At 40.8% G+C, this 19774-nt stretch overlaps 1 protein-coding gene across 2 annotated transcripts; it reads right to left on the minus strand.

The window, feature by feature from the left end:
* Positions 1-1961: 1961 nt before the first annotated feature.
* On the minus strand, positions 1962-19424 carry abcc2 (ATP binding cassette subfamily C member 2). Of its 2 annotated transcripts, XM_028988667.1 has the most exons (33): positions 19132-19424; positions 18782-18839; positions 16368-16541; positions 15475-15615; positions 15191-15331; positions 14819-14941; positions 14656-14711; positions 13784-14015; positions 13416-13597; positions 12460-12637; positions 11727-11981; positions 11500-11565; positions 10854-10991; positions 10005-10151; positions 9818-9902; positions 9530-9596; positions 8737-8863; positions 8429-8605; positions 7969-8136; positions 7539-7716; positions 6895-7042; positions 6596-6692; positions 6295-6514; positions 5926-6080; positions 5458-5613; positions 5008-5207; positions 4786-4912; positions 4529-4630; positions 4149-4292; positions 3803-3961; positions 3534-3700; positions 2631-2825; positions 1962-2226 (listed from the first exon to the last, which is right to left on the minus strand). In XM_028988667.1, exons 2-33 carry the CDS (start codon positions 18821-18823, stop codon positions 2097-2099), a joined length of 4677 nt encoding a protein of 1558 aa, XP_028844500.1. In that variant the 5' UTR covers positions 18824-18839; positions 19132-19424; the 3' UTR covers positions 1962-2096. The 2 variants fall into 2 exon arrangements, with proteins under 2 accessions (XP_028844500.1, XP_028844499.1); XM_028988666.1 differs by having other exon boundaries at positions 18782-19423.
* Positions 19425-19774: the final 350 nt, after the last annotated feature.

Raw genomic sequence — 19774 nt, forward strand, 5'->3', positions numbered from 1 at the left:
CACTCAGGTATTGTGGGGCGAGACAATTTAGAGCTTAGGTCAAAGGTAGGATTTTGTAGTACTAGCTGGAGTTTACTCATGCACCTACTAGAGCATCCAGACAGTAATGCACTGCAGTTATCTAACCTTGATGTAATAAATGCATGGACCAACTTTTCTGCATCGTGCATTGAAATTATATTTTTTATTTTTGAAATATTTCTAAGGTGAAAGAATGCATCCTAGTGACATTATCTACATGTGAATTGAATGAGAGACCTGCATCAATGATGACACCTTCATCTTTGTGTATAAAACCAAGTTAAAACATCTGCTGAGATCACCATCTCTTTACAATATAAAAGTCAGACGCACCAACACTCACAGTTTAAAAACCCACAAACTGTAGTAAATATCATTTAAAAAAGCTGAGATGAAAACATTATCTGACAACGCACCTTTACTTCAATACTTGGTGAAATAGAAAGGCTATCCAGGGTTATGATGCAGTCAGTCAGCTTATGCTTGGCTGCTTGAGACCTTATTACAAGAGCTTCCGTCTCAGGGTTTAACAGAAGAAACAAACCAGGTCACCACATCCACCACCACCGTAACAACTAAAGCTTCATGGATTTTCAAATGGACCAGTAGCATCATAATGGACATAATTGACTACACTTTGGACTTCTCCACCTCTACAACTGTAGGACTTTTTCTCTTATTGGACAAATAATCACCAACCCTGCACTGACACAATTTACAGGCTCACTCTACCCTAGAAGGGGGTCCCTCTCTGTATAACTGCCCAACAGTGGCAGTGGTGGCCTAGCGGTTAAGGAAGCGGCCCTGTTATCAGAAGGTTGCTGGCTTGAATTCCGATCTGCCGTGGTGCCACTGAGGTGCCACTGAGCAAAATGAAGTGAAGTGATGGTCATTGTGATACACAGCAGCACATTCCACACACTGCTCCCCGGGCGCCTGTCCCAGTGCTCACCAAGGGTGATGGGTTAAAAGCAGAGGACACATTTCGTTGTGTGCACCGTGTGCTGTACTGCAGTGTTTCACAATCACTTCACTTTCAGGTTTCTTCCTTTCTTTTTTCTCTCTCCTAGAGTTTTTTTGTGTGGAGTTTTTCCTTATGTGCAGAAGGGTCAAGTGTGGGGGTGTCAACTGCAGGGCCTGTCAAAGCCCATTGAGACATACTGTATGTGATTTGGGGCTATATAAGAAATAACTGTTGTTGATGTTGAGGCCTGGTCATCCAATGCAGCACTCAATCACTCTGTTTCTGGGTCAACTAGCCTTTACATACCTGAAGGTGTGTTATGGCTCATAAATGATGGCTTTGCTGATTAAAATATTTAAATAAATCGCCAACAGTGTCACCAGCAAAGCACCCCCATACCATCATACCTCCTCCTCCTCCTTTTCAATGTCTCGCATGGACCCACAAATCTTGACTGATTTCCATCGGTCTAACTAATTCCTTGTGTTTCTTGATGCAATCAGCACTGTTCTTCTTCTTGTTTTTCACAGAAGTGGCTCCTGATTCATGCAATCTACTTGAAACAGTAAATGTTGAGACATGCCTGCTACTCGAACTCTGTGATGTATTTATGTGGACTCTAATGTGAGGTGCAGTTTCTGAGGTTGACAAACTCTGATGAATTTATCGTCCACAGCATTAATTGTCTTGGTCTTCCTTTCCTGGGGAGGTCCTCATGAGAAGCAGTTTCATCATAGCGTTTGATGGTCTTTGCAACTGCACTTAAATTCATCAGTTTTGATGCTGACTGACTTTATGAAGACAAACACTTTCATTAAATTATTAATGCAGGATTTAAAAAAGGTAAAACAATAATTTCTCATATACAGTGCAACACAATTTACATGATCATGCAAATTGCATTAATTTCATTTCATATTGTTTTAGACTGAAGGAACAACAACAGTACAAAACATTAAAAAAAGAGCATACCATATCAAATCAATAATCTTTACCTCAAAAACAGAGTTAAGTGACACTTAAATAAATGACAAACAAATAAGTCTTGGATACTTCAAATACAAACAATGCTTCTTCAAGTTCATTCACAACTGCTGGATGCTCGCAACATTCAGAGCACAGTAGAATCTACTGAAACGATCCCAGCATCTTTTGCCATTGAGTAGAAATGCCCCTGTTTCTCGAACAGAGCACTAGGTGTGTCAAACTCCACTATCCGGCCTGCATCCAACACCATTATCCTGGATGGAAAGACAGAAAAGACATTGGCGGCCACTATTGCCTCTGCATTGTTCTCACATGATGTCACTTTGCAGTTAAGTCTGCAACCTGCACAGCCATTCATAAATGGAAATACGTGTGTGTGTGTGTGTGTGTGTGTGTGTGTGCCTGATTTACAAACCATCACAACTAGAATGTGTGAAATATACGCACATTCAGATGATAATGACTGCCATTAATAGGGCAAAAATAAAGAGTGAATAGACACTCCGTAAGTGGCATCCATCAGGCATAGAAGCGTGGCATTTTGCAAGGCACCTGTTCCATTAGTAACCCGTTTTTTTTACAAGAGTGGGCTAAATTCACCCCATTGATTTTTCACTCTTGTCAAAAATGTCAGAATAGTTTCTTTTTGCTTACTTACCGTGAGCTGTCCAATATGGTGTTCAGTCGGTGGGCGATGGTGAGCACTGTGCAGTGTGAGAATTCTTGGCGGATGGTTTTCTGGATCAGGTCGTCTGTCTCCAGGTCCACGGCAGCTGTGGCCTCGTCCAGGATGAGGATGCGGGACTTCCGCAGCAGAGCCCTGGCCAGACAGAGGAGTTGCCTCTGTCCAACACTGCAGGTGAGGACGCACACCAGGGAGAAAAAAGGACGTCCATTGATGTTACCATAGCAAACCGAAAGCACAGATTGGATTGCAGATTGGTGTGCAGATTGGATTGCACTCAGCAAAACTGGATACAATTTGATTCTCACATTACCTTATGGAAAAAAAAACATCTTGTAACATCATAAAATCAAAATTAACAAAAAGGAACACACCTGTAACAGACAAAATAATGGGTACGATGTCTATGCCTTTGGAAGGAGTGACATTTTATGAGGCATCAATCATTCAGGGTATGTGTCTCATTATAAAAGAATGACCTTAATGAGGGAGGCAGTACCAAAGTCACAGACCAGAAAACAAATCTGGGATGCCAATAAGGGGTTTCTGGGGTAGATTTGATGTTGCTGGCCACTGGCCACTGCAAAAGCACCTAAAAAGCACCTTTAGTCCGCTAAAGATCCATTTGTCGATTCAACTTGAGAAAGCAGGGGATGCAAATATCCATTCATCATACCAGGGGATGCTGCAATAGCAGCAGTGTTGTGTAGCTATTAATCAAACCTGGCTGTGGATATGCAAACACCAGCATGCTTTCTACAAAATACAGTTCATCAATATTATCTAGTAAACTTATCAAGGGTGTTAAATGTGGATACCTAAACAATACTGTAGATTTTTTGTAAGTAAATGTGGCCACATGAGCTTTCTACCCACCTGAGGTTTTCTCCACCTTCAGACACCTCGTGCTGAAGCCCATCAGAGAGGCTTGAAGCAAACTCCTTCAGATGGGAGAGCTCTAGCGCTCTCCAGATGTCCTCATCACTGAACTTTTCAAAAGGGTCCAGATTCATCCGCAAAGTCCCAGAGAAAAGCACAGGGTCCTGCAGAGCCAGACGCACATCAACATTATTACAAATGGTTTTCTTTTTAAAATGTTGTTTTTAATTCTCTTATGATGGGAAAAATATAAATGAGCCAGGAACCTGAGGGATGATTGTCAGTCTGCTCCTGAGGTCATGGAGACCAATGGTTGCGATGTCAACCCCGTCTACAAAGATGCCTCCCTCTGCTGCCTCAATGATGCGGAAGAGACAGTTTGTAAGACTTGACTTTCCTGCCCCTGTGCGTCCCACAATGCCAATCTGGTGAGATAAAACCACCGGCAAACTCAGAAGAGGAACAAGTTTGTCATCTTGGGTGGATAAAAACCATTTCCCATGTTTAGCTTAGCTCAGCACTTGCAGCACTAGATCCTTGAATATCCTGTGAAGAATTTACAACATACTAGGATTGGACAATGTGATGAGGTTTGTGAATGTGGATGCTTGCCTTCTCTGCGCTCTCAATGTCACAGGTGATCCCGTGCAGAACCAAATCCAGCTCGGGCCGGTACCGGACTTTGTACTGATCAAAACGGAGCCTACCGGCATCAGGCCACCCCTGCGGAGGGCGCTTCTCCATGACCCACGGTGCCTAATGAAACAACCAGGGAGAGGCACACACTGCATTTCTTCACTGTTGCTAGGATACGCTGCCACTATCACAAGACAAACACTTGAGGAAAAAAGACAGAGCGACTAAAGAAGAGAGTGGAGGAAACATGAAAACATTACGATCAAATTATTCTCTGGCTCTAATTTTTAAATGATAATGACCGGAATCTAATTAATAACAATGTGATCAAGGACTAAAAGAAAAAAAGAAATTACCTCATTTTCTATCTCACAGTACTCGCTCACTCTTTCCACCGCCACAATGTTGGTTTCCAGCTCTGAGGTCATTCTCACCAGCCAGTTCAAGGTTTGGGTCACCTAATGATTTATAAGATGATATTCATGCCTGGCAATAATTACCCCCCCAAAATACGAGGGGGTTAGAAACTAATGACTGATATGACTGTTAAGTGAATAAAAAAAAGACATCAATAGTTGATATTTCCAGAAAATCAAAGGCTAAGGAGGCTTACGTTCAAAGCGTAGGAGATGGACAGTCCCACCAAGCCACTGTCCAAAGATCCTCGTGACAGCACAGCAAACAGCGCTGAGAAAAATACCACGAAATTCCCCAGGGACTCTAGACGAATGGCCAGCCACCTACAGAGCAGTGCAAAGGAAAAGGACGCAGCGATGAATAAGGCATGAGGGGGTCAGAACTTCACAGAAAGGTTCTTGCGGAGTGAATGGCAGACCTGTTAGAGACAATCCATGGGTAAACGGTTTTCAGATTCTCATCTATGGTGACTTCGTTGTGCTTGAGGAAGCGCTCCTGGTGCCCATATGCCCTGATGACAGACAGGCCCGAAACAGTTTCCCCGAAATGGGAGTAGATGGGCGACCGGGACACGGAATCCAGTCGACGGAGCTGCCTAGACGTCGCCACATAGAACCTCTGCAGAGCACAGAGGAGAGACAAAATACGTTGAGGCTTTAAAACAGGAATCTGAAAACATCTTTAAACGTTACAATTTGCACTGTTTGCCACCTGAAGACAAGGACACAACATGCTGAGGAGTGAAAGTGGCGTGATGGAAACACTGTAGTCATCCAGACTGCAGGTCTGTCATTTGTGCAGATCTGTGAATGTCCCTGACGGTGGTGACAGGTGGTGACAGGCTGAGCAGGCGGCCTGTTTCTCTTACCTGCACAAAGTAGTAGACCACAGCAAGAGGAACGACCAGGGCGGTGAAGAGCGGCGTGGCGAGGCAGATGACAAACAACGTGCCCAGCACTCCCAACAGGCAAAGAATCCAGGAGCGGAATGACATGGGGATCATCTCGTCCACAGTGAACATGTCCTGTTTGTGGTAAAAAACTGCGTTCAACAACCAATTAAGCCATATAATCATCTAAATACACAGAATTCAGCAAAAAAGCCATCGTTGTCAGAAACTCCAGACCACTACTGTATTTCTCACTTTCTAATTAAATTGCTATGTTGATAAAGTATGAGAGAAAATAATATCATTAATTATTAGGCAATTATTAGGCTATTGAATGTGATAGCTTTTAATTTTTGTCATTCTAAGTGTCCCTGGTCCTGAATAATTTACTGTCATTGATTATGGATGTACTTCTGCTACCAATGACCCCCCCCAGCACAGGCCTACCTTGGCAAACCGGTTGACCACCCTGCCTGATGGCGTGGTGTCAAAGAAGAGCATTGGCGCACGCAAGACATTAGACAGCAGGCTTGAGTGCAGGATCCGCGATGCCGACACAGCGCCTTCTGCCAGCACCATGGCCCCGAGGAAAATGAACACGCCTGGCACACACAAGATCACGGCACACGCGTAGCCTCAGAAACCGGACTTCCAACACTATCCTACCAAAGGACTACGATCTGTTTACATGCCCAGCATAAAAGCCTGAACAGCAAGAGGCTGTCAAACAGACAAACCTCAACAAGAGACAGAACATCCCATCGCCATGAACAGACAGGAAATGGTTGGTATCGCAACACTACACAGGTTCTTTACCTTGTGCCACTCCAAGTGCTCCAAAAACCCCAACCCTTGTGTCCCTAACACTGACAGGGTAGGTTGTGTTGAAATACGTCTCTGCATCATTGGTCCATTCACTCAGCCACAGGTTTGACCCAATGAATGCTAAATTTTGAATGAAGTACATCAAGAAGGCCAGGAAGGAGAGGCACCATCCCATTGACCTCAGATACTGCAGATACACCGAGAACTTCACCTGTTGGAAGAACGTCAGATGTTGCTTTTTTTGCTCAGCAATAACATGAGAGACATTAAATGTAATAAAATAAGAACGCACATTCCCAGTTTCCATTGTTTCTTTCTCGATCAACCTCTGGCCTTTCTTCGTCTCCTCAGAGGCTTTTATAGTCCTGATAGAACTCTTCTTGCTTATTCTAGAAGAAAGAAACAGAATTCCACTACCCTCATTTATATTACTATGTTGTCATGTTGACTGTGGTGATCAAATTTATTTATTGATCATACATTATTTTGACGCCCTGTACAAGAATTTTGAGCTAATGCTAAACAACAGGGCTTGAAAGTGAATAAGAAATAAAACATCACACAGTTTTAACCCATCTGCAGGAGAAGTACCTGCTGCTCTGCCTGTTGTATCGCTGGCTGTGATGCAGGCTGTTCTGTCTCTTTAAAGTGACAGTCACCACGTCCTCCGGTGGACAGTCTGCCTGGGGATCATGAACCTCTGGGATCAGAGTGATGTCCTCCGTGTCTGATGCCTCATCTGCTTCCAAAACACACTGACTTAGTTAGAGTTTGAAAAGGGAAGTTTTTGTTCTTAAAATATGAAAACGTGGAGTCTTGGTCTAGACCAAAAAATTAGACGGCACTAAATAAGCTATTTTACAAATGAATGCAAGTGAAGTGATTGTCATTGTGAAACACTGCAGCACAGCACACGGTGACACAACCAAATGTGTCCTTTGCTTTGCCATCACCTTTCGATTACAATATCCACTAGGCCATCCACATTCTGATTTGAAATAATTTAATTCACGTCAGTGGTTGGTTTCTGAACAAATGACCACTTCTGATTTGAAATAATTTAATTCACGTCAGTGGTTGGTTTCCGAACAAATGACCACTTCTGTATTGAAATTATTTAATTGTGGTGCCAGAAGGGTGACAGTCGGATGCTGGCAATATATTTGAGAGAGATTTTTGAGATTATGGAGTCTGAATGAATCCTTCTGTTTAAATGGGCTGGAGATTGGAACTACCGTCTAATGTCTTCTTAGCCTCTTCTTTTGCATATGTAGAAAGGAACTCTGCAAAGGCACCGCCACTTGCTCGCAATTTGTTATAAGACCCCACTTCCGACACGACTCCATCCACCAGGACAACAATTTCATCAACATGAGGCAGAAATCCAATGCCATGCGTCACCAGGATACGGGTCTGCAGGAGAACAGAGAAAATTCTCTCTCACTGATGCACCGCATTTCAAGAGCACTCAGGAAAAAGCAGCAGGAGCAAATGCATCCCCATTTTTAGATACAAGTTAGAACTTTTATCAAAAACCATTAAGCACAGACAGCATCAGTTTTTCAGAACTGAATAAGTCTATGCATCATTACATGTAAACTCACAAAACATTTCACACAACTGAGAAGATATATGAGCCTTCAGCTTGGAAGCATTTCTACTGACCCTATCTTTGAGCAGGCCCTTCGGACCGATGACATGTTCAAACAGGTGCTTCCCCACATGGGAGTCCACAGCAGACAGGGGGTCATCAAACAGATATGTATCTGCTGAGCTGTAGGCTGCCCTGGCCAGGCTCACCCTCTGCTTCTGCCCTCCACTCAGATTAATGCCCTGTGAGCCAGGAGGAGAAATCAGAAAACATTCAGAAAACACATTTTCCTCCATCTAACCCTAGCTGTTCTTAAATTGTACCAATAATGACCTTATTTTCATGAACATTCATATTCGGGCAAATACAGCAATTTGAAAGCTGTGTCTTATTTACTGTAATGTCTCTGTATGGACATGTACGGAAATCTGAGAACCCAAAGGAAACATGAGGAGAGCATGTAAACCCTGCACAACAAGGACGAAGTCCGGATTTGAACTCATGACCACATTCCTGCTTCAGGAATGAACACACCTTCTCCCCGATCTCGGTCTCATCTCCCCCTGCTAACAGCTCCAGGTCGGGTCGCAGAGCGCAGGCATCCAGCACATTCTGATACCGCGTCTCTTCCAGCTGAGAGCCGAACAGAATATTTGCCTTCAGAGTTGCATTCTGGATCCACGCTTGCTGAGGAACGTAGGCCACTGAGCCCTGAGAGGAAGAAGATTAAAATCAACAGCAAATATGAGTGAACGGAATATCTTTTCAAAACTTCCCACCTCAATTACCCTGAAAGAATCAGCAGAACATCTAAAATATAATATTAATGAAATAATATTTACCTTCACATTGATGTGGCCTTTGATGTTGTGCATTTCTCCAAGTAGGACTGAGAGCAGCGATGACTTTCCTGATCCTACAGCTCCAACCACTGCCACCAGCTGACCAGGCTTAACTTCCAAAGACACGCTGACATACAGATTAGACCAAAATACTGTAAACAGAAGTCACTTTAGCCATTCATCTTCTAAAAACTACACACATCAGTTTGAAACAGTGTAAACAGTCCTTGTACTGTTGAAGAAAAACATGCCCAAACCACAATTTTCCCTCAGGTCTTCTCATCTATGTGTATATATTTTATGATGTCTCATGTTCAGTGCAATATAACATAATATGGTGGATTTTTTTTAACCTCAAAGGAACCAGCCTACATAGTCTATAGTCATAATTGTCATGCTGCCCGGGTGAAGGATTGAGGAGGTGCTGAAGCTCGACATTTTTAAAGGAAATGTTATTTATTTAACAGACAATGGCCAAACGATCTGAAATCAAACGTAAAGAACAGGCAACATGTGACTTGCCATCAGGCTACACATTAACATTGTGACACGTCAATGCAGGAATAACTAGTGTCTCCTGCATATACATAAAGTGCCCTGATTGGTTGAGCAGTAATCAAAATCAATAAATACAGTATCATATACTGCAGACCTTCCAAACATTTCAGTGCCTTCAACATTTGTACACTTGAAAAGAGTGTATGTAGAAATGACACTGTTGTTTCTAACTTGCATGAAATGAAATGGACAACTACTAGACCCAGACTTTATAAATGAAAGGAAATAGACTTACTTTTTAAGAACAGGGTCCGCATCCTTCCCCCAAGAAAAACTGCCTTCTGAGATGCTCACGGCAGAGCCTGGTAGATAAAACCAGCAAACACTGTAATACATTGAAAAAAGTGGGGTCCTATATAACCTGTCACAACTGGCTCCTCAGTAAAGGAATTCTATCAATAAATATGTATTCAAATATATATATATTATATATATTTGACTTTATGTAATACATTTTGATAAGTATATAGATAGACCTGGCTGAGTGCATGCTCAAGGAAGTGAAAGGCAGAACGGAACCTACTGAAACTGGAGTCACGGTGCACTGCACTATCATCCAGGTCCTCTCCACCCAGAAATTTTTCCAACCTTTTTTTAGAGACAGTGGTCTAAAATATACATATAAAATATAAGTAAAGTGGCAGACAACAATTACCACAGACTAGTGAGTCAACTAGCTGTTGACTCAAAAATTTCTTCAAGTGCATTACCTGCACCATAGATGCAATGAGCATGGGAAGCATTGCCAGTGGGAAACGAAGGATGTTGAAGAGGGATATGGAGGTGAAGGCTTTCTGTGCATCCAGAACGTTGTCAGGACTCACTGACACATACACGGCAAAGGATGCCAAAGACACCTTCAAAATGTCAAATAAAAATACAGAAATTAGCCATTTGTGCAGAGTAGGTGAACAATGAGTGTTATCAAATGCTGCAAGCATATAATGCTCATTTCCAGGAACTGTGATAACAATAAAGGTCAACAGATAATATGGTATATTAATAAATTAGCTTTGCTATAAATTGCATATGCTGCCATGAACTTATTATTTCTTTAGCTGGTTACATGTGTAACCTTTTCTATTAAAAAAATGAACAACTTATAATGCACCATCCTCCTGACAAATTTGCTGTACAGGTCTTGCACACTTTGTGGGAAACCACAGCCATTATGATTAAATTGCAGCAGTCAAATTAATGATTTCATACTGAGACAATTCTATACCCATGTCCTGTCTCACATTGAGAAAAGAAATTTGACTGTGGACAATGGTTTAAAAATTATAATGCCATTTGATTAAAAGAGTTACGACTTAATTTAAAGCTCACTAATTTAGTTAAGTTAATTTTAAATATTTGTCTACTACACATTTTTTTTATAAATTATTAATATGCCTATTGATCCTGTCATCAGACAATAAAAAAAAATAAGTTATTCTCTATTAACTTAAGTCTGGAAATTTGTCCCACGGACCCAGTGTTAAAGAAAAACTTGTGCAAAACTTGGCATTCTTAGATTTTTGGTTCCTGAATGCCTTATTTCATCACTTTATACTTACAAGAGCCGGAGCACAGGAGAATATAAATGTGGAGACAGAGGACAAGTATGCAAACTTTCTCATCACTTTCAGTTCCTCTTCCCGAATTTCCTGGATTTGAGATTTGAATGAAGGCTCCCAGGCAAACAGCTTGAGGATCTGAAGTGCAGGGGGATAATAAATCGCAAACGATAGGGCTCAGAGTGCAAGGCATGAATAAATACATTTCCTGTCGACTCCAAACAGGTCAATAGAAGCCCTGCAGAGCAAATATTAAGAGCCGATACATAATATTATCAATATATAATATTATGTATATATTAAGACAACGTGTTACTGAAATGAAGAAGAGTATAGGCATTTAATAGACAGTGCAAATGTGGCACTTAGTCAAAAAATAAGTCTCTTTAGAGGATAGAAGTTATTATACGATTAATCAAATTACAAGGTTATTTAAGACATTTACACAATTTATGGACACTGCTAATTGCACTGCAATACATTTGTTGACAAAGGACAATAAAGTGCTTTAATTCCAGATTTCTAAATTGGTAAACTAGTGTATCTGGCATTCATGAACTCTTTCCACATGCTAAATTAGATATCATGTATACCCCCAATTTATCCCAGGAGAGGTACTTTAAGTAATGGTATGTAACTTTTTTACCTTTATCCCACTCAGAATTTCATTCATGATTTTGAGGCGCTTGTCTTTGAACTTCATGTTTTGCATCTGAAAGAGATAGAAGAGATAAAGCATGGATGGAAATGATTGAATAGCAGCTCATAGTGCTAAAATATATCCTGCAGTTACATAAGAACCTGTGTCAGTCCAGACAGCAGAACAAAATAAGGCTATATCAGTTGTTAAAGAGACCTGCAATAAGGAAGTACCTGGAAATCTCGGGACTTAGTAGCCAAGAGCCCATTAATGGGGACCATGAGCACCATGACACCCAAACCAGCCAGAACAGATGGCCCTAATTCATTCCACAGGAACACAATAGACAGAACAATCTGGACTGGACAGGACCACAGCAAATGGATAAAATTGGTGACATCATTAAAACGCTGGGCATCAGCAGACATCAGATTGACCGTTTCTCCAACTGTGGACTGCTGGCGAGCATCGTTTGACATAACCAGGGCCTGTAAAAGAGGGAACATTTCAAAAGAAGAAGCACATGTTGTATTATGTTTATTAATGCTTATAAACTGAATAGCTAAACTATGCAAGAATACAGAAAACATAATGCTTGTTAAAACACTGTTAAAGGTCCTATTATGAAATAGTTTTTATATTGTCCCTTAATACTGTATCTGAAGTCTCTTTCTGGAATTCAGCTGTGGTGCAAAATTACAGCCATTTTTAGCAAGTCACACATCAAGATATCTTCAGGACGCGTCATTTCGGTGTGTGTCGCTTTAAATGCTAATGAGGAGGAGAACGGGCAGTAAAGTGACGTCATCAAACCAACAACTCACCCAATCATCAAAGCCCTCTTTATACACATAGACCATAAACAGGCTAGCGGAACTCATATTAAGTTTAAATAACCTCACAAAGTGAAAATTCATAATAGGCGATCTTCAAATGATCAAATGACCAAAAGACCAAAAAGGGTACCTTCTTATAAACAGCAGCCATGATGGCTATGCGAACTTTCACGCCCAGGACAAAGCACAGCTGGAAGTACTGCTGGAGAAATATAGACTGCAAGAATGCTACCAGCATCAGCAGCACTGCATACATGTAGCCCTTCCATAAGAAAATGGTAGAGTCCTGTGTGAAGGAGATCATGAGCCTGGCCAAAGAAAAACATGCAGTCTGTAAATGACAAATGCCTTTAAGTAAACACTTGCATGTTCCTACAGAATGACTAACTTGCATGCATAACTAACTTGAGGGGAGGGAGGTTCACTTAAATTAAGTCATGTACACACAAATCAAGCTAAATAAATGATCTTCTTAAGATTTCATTGCACATTAGTGTCATTTCTCAGTAGGATATTACTGTCATGCCCAATGTTAAGGAACTGCTGTTAAGTGAAAGTGAAGCGATTGTGCACAGCAAGCACATGATGCACACAGTGAAATGCATTCTCTGCTTTTAGTATGTGGGGACAATGCTTTGTTCAGTGGCACCTCACTGGCACCTTGGCGGTTCTGGATTCGAACCGGCAACCTGCCAATTACAGGTCCACTTCCTTAGCCGCTGGGCCACCACTGGCCCTCTGTTAACGTCTTGGTGCATAATACCATTAATAATATAATATAATACCATTCAGAAACTTGTGAATGACTAATTCAATGACAGCCATCATTCTTCATTAAAGGGTTTCAAGAAGCTGCTCCAATGTTCGCATGTAATAACTGAGACTCCAAGTGTTATTAGACCTCATTTGTACTCATGTGTCAGTCGTTAACAAGTCTATTACTAGTTATGCTCAACACCTAGAGCCTTGAAAATATAGCCTGTGAAGTTTACACAGACAATTGACACAGGAATTATCCAGTAACCAATGCAGCTCAATCATTTACCCGCAGATGGTAAACAGGCCACTCATAAAAACTCGACTCACTTAAGAAGCTGAGGACTGATGAAGGACAGCACATCCTGAAGAAGCTTTAGGAACGCCGACTCTATCAGGATCCATTTGCAAGATTTTAATATGGTAGGTATAAGCCATGACTTGGGATATTCAGTTTTGTCTTTCTTTTCCTTTTCCTTTTTCTTCTTCTTTTTCTTCTCACCAGTTTCCTCCTGATATTCCAAAGGGAAATAAAACAATGTTTCTCCGTACCTGGAAAAGCCTACGACTGCAAAAGATTTTCTGATGCATAATTTTACACTCATATTATAATTATAATTCTGATGAGAATTCACACATCATGGGCATTCTTTTGAACTGTCAAATTAATGGTCTGTTCAGAATTGAAGCCAAATTACCATCACTAGCACATCATGGCTAACACCCTTTGACAGTCCATTCAGGTGTGGATCGGACTTTTGTTTTGCTTTCTTCCTGCTCTGCTTCATCTGCAGCCTGCGTCGAGCCTTCCCCAGCTCTGTGTTCATTATGCTCTCAAATTTCTGACAAATGTGGCGAGTGGAGTCCTCTTCATTCAACTCCCACATGTCGTCTTGCACCAGGGGTCTTTTATATCCATGGAAAACCATGCTGGGCGAAAACAAAAGGTGGCAAATGAGCATCAATTCGCTTGTCCAAATACAAAAGCTCTATGACTATTATTTCTCAAAAGTAATTCCTCAGTGCATAAAAATTATAACTTTAATGAATGAATCATACAAATACAAGATCTACTGTAAAAACTCGTCATTTATTCAATACTTTTATATGAGTTATAACAATAATAAATTAGTATTGGTGTCCCTTAACCAGAAGGGTTCTTTCCTGTCCTGAGTGCTGTATCATCCTTAGCGTATTTGTTGTATGACCAACACAGAATGTAATGTTTTCCACTTGCACCTGCATTCCATAGACTGTGGTATTATTACTGTGTTCCAGTCTAGAGTTTGGTGTTGACCGAGTGTGTTCCTCATTTCCAGATTGTGTTCGCCTGTGTTGCTCTGTATAGATTTACCCTGTTAATTATTGTTGTTAGCCTAATTGCCCTTATGTCTGGTCTCTGCCTTTTACCCTGGCCTGTATGCTATGTGTCCTGTCAAGGGATAAATCCCCTGCCTGTGTAAGTCATGCAATTGAATACTCTGTTGCCTGCCAGCAGGGATCCATGACAATATTACAATGAATACAATTCAACCTGTCAGTGAAATAAAATAATTTAGAAAAAGAATACCTGTTGAACCAGTTAAAAGTGATTCTACTTAGAAAAGACGCTCCAATTTCAGGATTCTGGAAAATTATAAATATGGTTAGTAACTGATTGATAATTCTACAAAGAAAGAAAATGATATTTAAATTATATTAAAGGCATCATGTCAAATTTCCTCTAATTTTACCTTCTTCACCCTCTCTTTCACATCAAGAGGTACATCTGCAAAGGCAGACAGAATGAGTCCAATAACCTGCAGCCCAAAAGCTATGTAGAACAAGCAGAAACGTGGAAGATCTGGAATTTCTTCCTGTGTATAAGCAAAATGTAATTCTTTATCAATTCAGACATTTTCTGGCAATTTATTTGCATGCCAAGCAAACAATTACTCAAAAAAATATCTAAAATGTAAGATAAACTATACTGTTTGGAGGAAACCCAAAACTGAAAGTAAGACCATGATATAATTAATAGCTGTATTTTGGCAGTAAAAGTAACCTGACAAATAAGCCTTTATTAAACCTTATCAGCTCTGAGAGCAATAACTGGTCATTATTACCAGACGCAAGGCCTCCCGCAGAAGAGTCTGGAAAGGAAAGACTCCACAAAGCACCAGTAGGAGCCAGAACATGAAGAGACTTCCAGAGTCGAATGTCTTTTCTTTACGTCTCACACTCTCCTGGCACAGCATCACAAGGAGCTGGGAACAGAAAACAAGACCTTTAACCCTTGACCTCAATGTGACGGAGACTGTGGAGTTGCAATTTAAAACCATCAGGTAAATGCCTTGGGGCAGAGTGAGGGTCACTCTGAGTGAATTTGATGCCATCAAGGCTAACTTACCCATGAGACTGCAAACAGCACAGGATTGGTATATAAGACTGGTGGGTTTTTAAAGCTGGTGGCACTCTGAGGTCCGTAATCTTCTCCAAGGGTTAAGGCGAGGCCAGCTATTGATGTAAGGAAGAGAAGGCCCACAACAATCTAAAGAGACAATAAAGAGCAGGTACAACCTTCAAACACATTGTCAAGCCAATTTAAAACATCTCAAACACATGCGGGCCAATTTAATGGAAACTATTGGATATACACTCCCTTTCATTTAGAAATGTCCTTTTTTTCCATGGAAAAGAAAATCACAATAGTAATTGACAAAGTTTAAGATAATGCACTAGGTACTGTACTAATGTGAAGAAGGCTTGTTTTATTGCTTCTTGCACCTATACTAGTATAATTGAAAAGGGTTTGCTAATAATCAATAAAGCTTTTAAAGTGAAACGCTTGTGTTAACGAACACAACATTCCACAGGAACCTATAATGGGACTCTCTACATGTATGCCGAGATCGTTAAAAGCTATTTCCAGTTTTCACCAATTGCACAAAGTTTACATACTTTCAAGTATACTCTTAAAGGCTGATATAGCCCAATTTACCACTCATTCATCAATGGTAGGTTTCTACTGATGAGGTATTAGATGTGGAGTCATTCTCATGTACCAGAAGGGGTTCTGGGCTGCTAGATGATGTTTTGGCAAAAGCGATGGTCAATGATGGTAATTAAAAAAAAAAATCCTACCCTTCTACCATCAAGCTACCATGGGATAAGAAAGTGACTACTGATAAAGTGACTGAATAGTAATAAAACACACGCAGAATTGTGAACCTATATGGTTTGGTGAGCTCTCACTGTAACAGATTTTAAATGAGCTTGATGGACACTGGCTCCACGTGTTACCTGTTTGCACATATACAGTTTTGAGATCTTTCGTCTCTGTGCTTTCTTCCTGAAGAGCATGGCCAGATGCCAAGGAGCACATAGCCACAGGAATCCCAGAGGTAGCCACACCAGCACCGTCTGCTCCACACACAGAGGCAGGTCTGGGTCTGGTCTCTCCACGTACGAGTCATTCTGAGATGCACACAAACAGGGCCGCCGTTTCAGAACAAGTGTTCCAGACAGACTGAGCCCCCGAGCCTGAGCCCTGCGGAGCCTTTAATTACAATATTAATCTTACATGATTCAGAGGTGATTAAAAAAGGAAAATGATGGAAACATACCTGGAGTGCTGTGCACTTAAATGAGCACAGGAATGACTAAAATGGTCCAAAAAATAATTCGCTTAGCTTCATTTTAAAATTGTACTATAAATAACGTACCAGAGGGGACATGATGATACTAGTCGTTTCTTTAGTGAATAAATAGCAGGAACTACTTTTAATCAGTTAAGCCAGTTAAATTTAAATTACATGCAGTTTCTGTCATTTTCTGTGCAATATATGTTGATGTTGAACATTTGTCCTTTAATAATTGTACGGCAATTGTACCTCCAATGTCAAGCAAAGTGCATTCATAAAGATAGATGCAAACCAAAACCCGATGTATAACTATAAAATGTGATGTTACAGTTCACATAATAATCCATAACACACCAAAGCAAAGGTGAAAGCACAGCCATGTGGTACCAACATTCATGCTGGACTTCAGAACAAAGGTAGTGGAAGGTATCAAGTCAAATTTCAAATAAAGTAAAAAGGAATAATCAAACATGGGGATTTAATAAAACTAAGTGAACGCAACACAATGGTTTTTAGAGCATTAATTCATAAACAATTTTTGAAGTTGACATTTTGCAAATGAAACTGAAGTAATAAACTTAGGAGTCTTTTGAAAAAGCACATAATGTAGTATTCTTGATTTGTGTGTATTTTTACCTGTTCATTATACAGTGCATAATTTAGCAGCTAATCATTAAGCTTAATTTTTATTAATAAATTTGAACAGGCTTTAATCTACACTACAAAGCACCCCAATTTTGTGAGCTCTGCCTCGGGGGAGCAGAGAAATAAGCCTGATATTGAAGAATGCTATAAGAGGAAGTGAAAGTCAGATGAAACGTATGTTCAATTCAGGGGCTGAATCTTTGTGTACAAATGTATGATCCAGAGTCGCATGACCTTTTCAATTTGTGTTTTCATTTTAAATTTTTTTTCAGTATGTTAATAATGGTCTACCTCGGCTGGATGCTTTTTTTTTCTCTTTTTAAAACTCTTTCTCAGCATCAAAGTACAATAGCAGGCCGTTTGCAGCTATAACAGCTTCCGTCCTTCATGGAAAGCTTTTCCACAAGATTTCGGAGTATTTCTGTGTCATTCTGCCCACTCATTCTGTAGAGCCTTGATGAGGTCGGGCACTGATGTTGGGCAAAAAGTCCTGCGTCTGCTGCATGGATACCAATCTGACAAAACATCCTTCACCGTCCTGCATCGCACCACACTTGAGGTAGGTCTGTATTTAACAACAAAGATGTGCAGGCTAATTTGTCTTAAATTGTATCTTGTAGGACTAAGGGCATTACTTTTTACCATGTCAATACAGGGAGCGACCCCTTAGTATATTGTGGCGAGGTTGATTTTACACTATGGCCAGTTGAGTTACCTTTTCGTATGTACTATATACTGAAATAGGATTATGTGTGGCATTGTCTACATGAGTCATAAGAATTCAACATTTTTTGCCTGTTTGGGCTAAGAAAAATAACCACAATTTTACCACTGCTGCTTTCTTAAGAAAGCAGGAAAAGTGCACTTTCTGTAATTACAAAAAAAAAAGGAAAGAAGGACAAAGCAAGAGCAAGAGTAAGAACTGTGGGCCCTTCAAATGCTACTAATAGAAACTGAATCATTTAACATTTAGCAGAATAATTAGGTCTTCAGTTTGAACAAAAACATCTCACGAATTAAATGCGCAGAGTGGGTAAATAAGGCCAGCAAAAGCTGCTATTATTTTCCACTACCGGTACACCATAATGCCCAAGTACACTTCTGTCAGGAGAGAAAAAATACGTTTATAAAGCACTGATGGCCGAAGGAATAAAAAAAAAAAAAAAAACGGACACATGGACATACAGCCAACATTCATCAACGTGCATCTCCTAGGTAATATAACAGATAAAAAGTAATAAGAATGGTTTCGTGAAAGCATTAATAGTTACATGGGTGCCATATACACTCATATGTAGGAAAACAACAGAAATATTTTATATCATGTGCTATTTAAACTAAAAATGGGGTTTCCTGAATTATTTTAAAAATACACAGGCGCTTGACAAAAATTGTGTTTTCATCTCTGTATTATTTTAATCAACTCACCCAGAACGTTGAGCCACAGAACTCGTCCAGCGTGGCCGACATGTTCCCTCGAGTTCACCTTCAAAGAGGAGAGACGGTGTCCAATGTTCGTAATCCTCAGCTAGCAGTAAACAAACGCGGTCCGTGTGGAGTTCAAGGCAGGCTGTGATTCAGCAACTTCCCAAGCCATAAACGCTCGGTAGAAGGAGAACTTTTCGGCCTTTTTTTCTTGTTTCTGTCGGGTCTCTGTTAATGCTTAACCCCTCATCTGTTTTAACAGTTTTTTACTTGAAACGTCTGTCTTTTCGCAAAACCATGTAACAAATGTTGCCAGGAGGCAACCACGTAATTCCATGCAAATTCTAACCTACTTTTGGCCCAGCAGTCTGATGAAGAGCTCGTCTTTGTCCTGGTCATGAGGGGGGAACAGACGTCCAAGCTCGTTCTGTGCCCCACTCAGTTCTGACTTCCCATCTGTTGCTCCTCACTTTTTATAACACGGCAGTTGAAAGTCCAAGCGGCGATGAATACAACCAAAGCGGAAAAGAAACAGTCCCCGGCCAAATCCGAGAGTTCCCACTCCCTTCCTGTGGCTGTGGGGAGAATGGGGGATAGGGGGTGCGGTGGCAGGGGACTGACTAATTATGCAACAATATGCAAACAATAACACCCTCAAAACTGCTTTCTACACCGCGGAGGAACATCCTTTTTGAACCCCTGATATTTTTTGGGATTCCTTGAGGTCATGTTCAAAAATCATCAATAGAGAGAGAGAGAGAGAGAGAGAGAGAGAGAGAGGGGAAGGGAGAGAGAAACATGACTTTTTCCCCACTGGGTCCACAACTATGTTGTGAGGTCGGCAGTGTCAGCTTCCACAAACCCAAATTTCCGTTCTCAATATGTTCTGTTGCTGTGTATTTATTATAATAAACAATAACAGGATATAAATTGACTGTGTGTGTGTGTGTGTGTGCGCACCCTGCGGTGGGTGACTCCCACCCTGCGTCCCGTGTC

Source organism: Denticeps clupeoides, chromosome 8 (assembly GCF_900700375.1).
Source record: "Denticeps clupeoides chromosome 8, fDenClu1.1, whole genome shotgun sequence".
Classification (NCBI taxonomy): Eukaryota; Metazoa; Chordata; class Actinopteri; order Clupeiformes; family Denticipitidae; genus Denticeps; species Denticeps clupeoides.

Excerpts from the sequence above, each read along its gene's own strand:
- abcc2 (XM_028988667.1), bottom strand. The coding sequence starts at position 18,823 with ATGTCGGCCACGCTGGACGAGTTCTGTGGCTCAACGTTCTGG. Across the intron at positions 15,332-15,474 it reads TGCTGTTTGCAGTCTCATGG|CTCCTTGTGATGCTGTGCCA; the intron begins GTAAGTTAGCCT and ends TTCTGTTCCCAG. Across the intron at positions 10,152-10,853 it reads TCTCCTGTGCTCCGGCTCTT|GTGTCTTTGGCATCCTTTGC; the intron begins GTAAGTATAAAG and ends GACATTTTGAAG.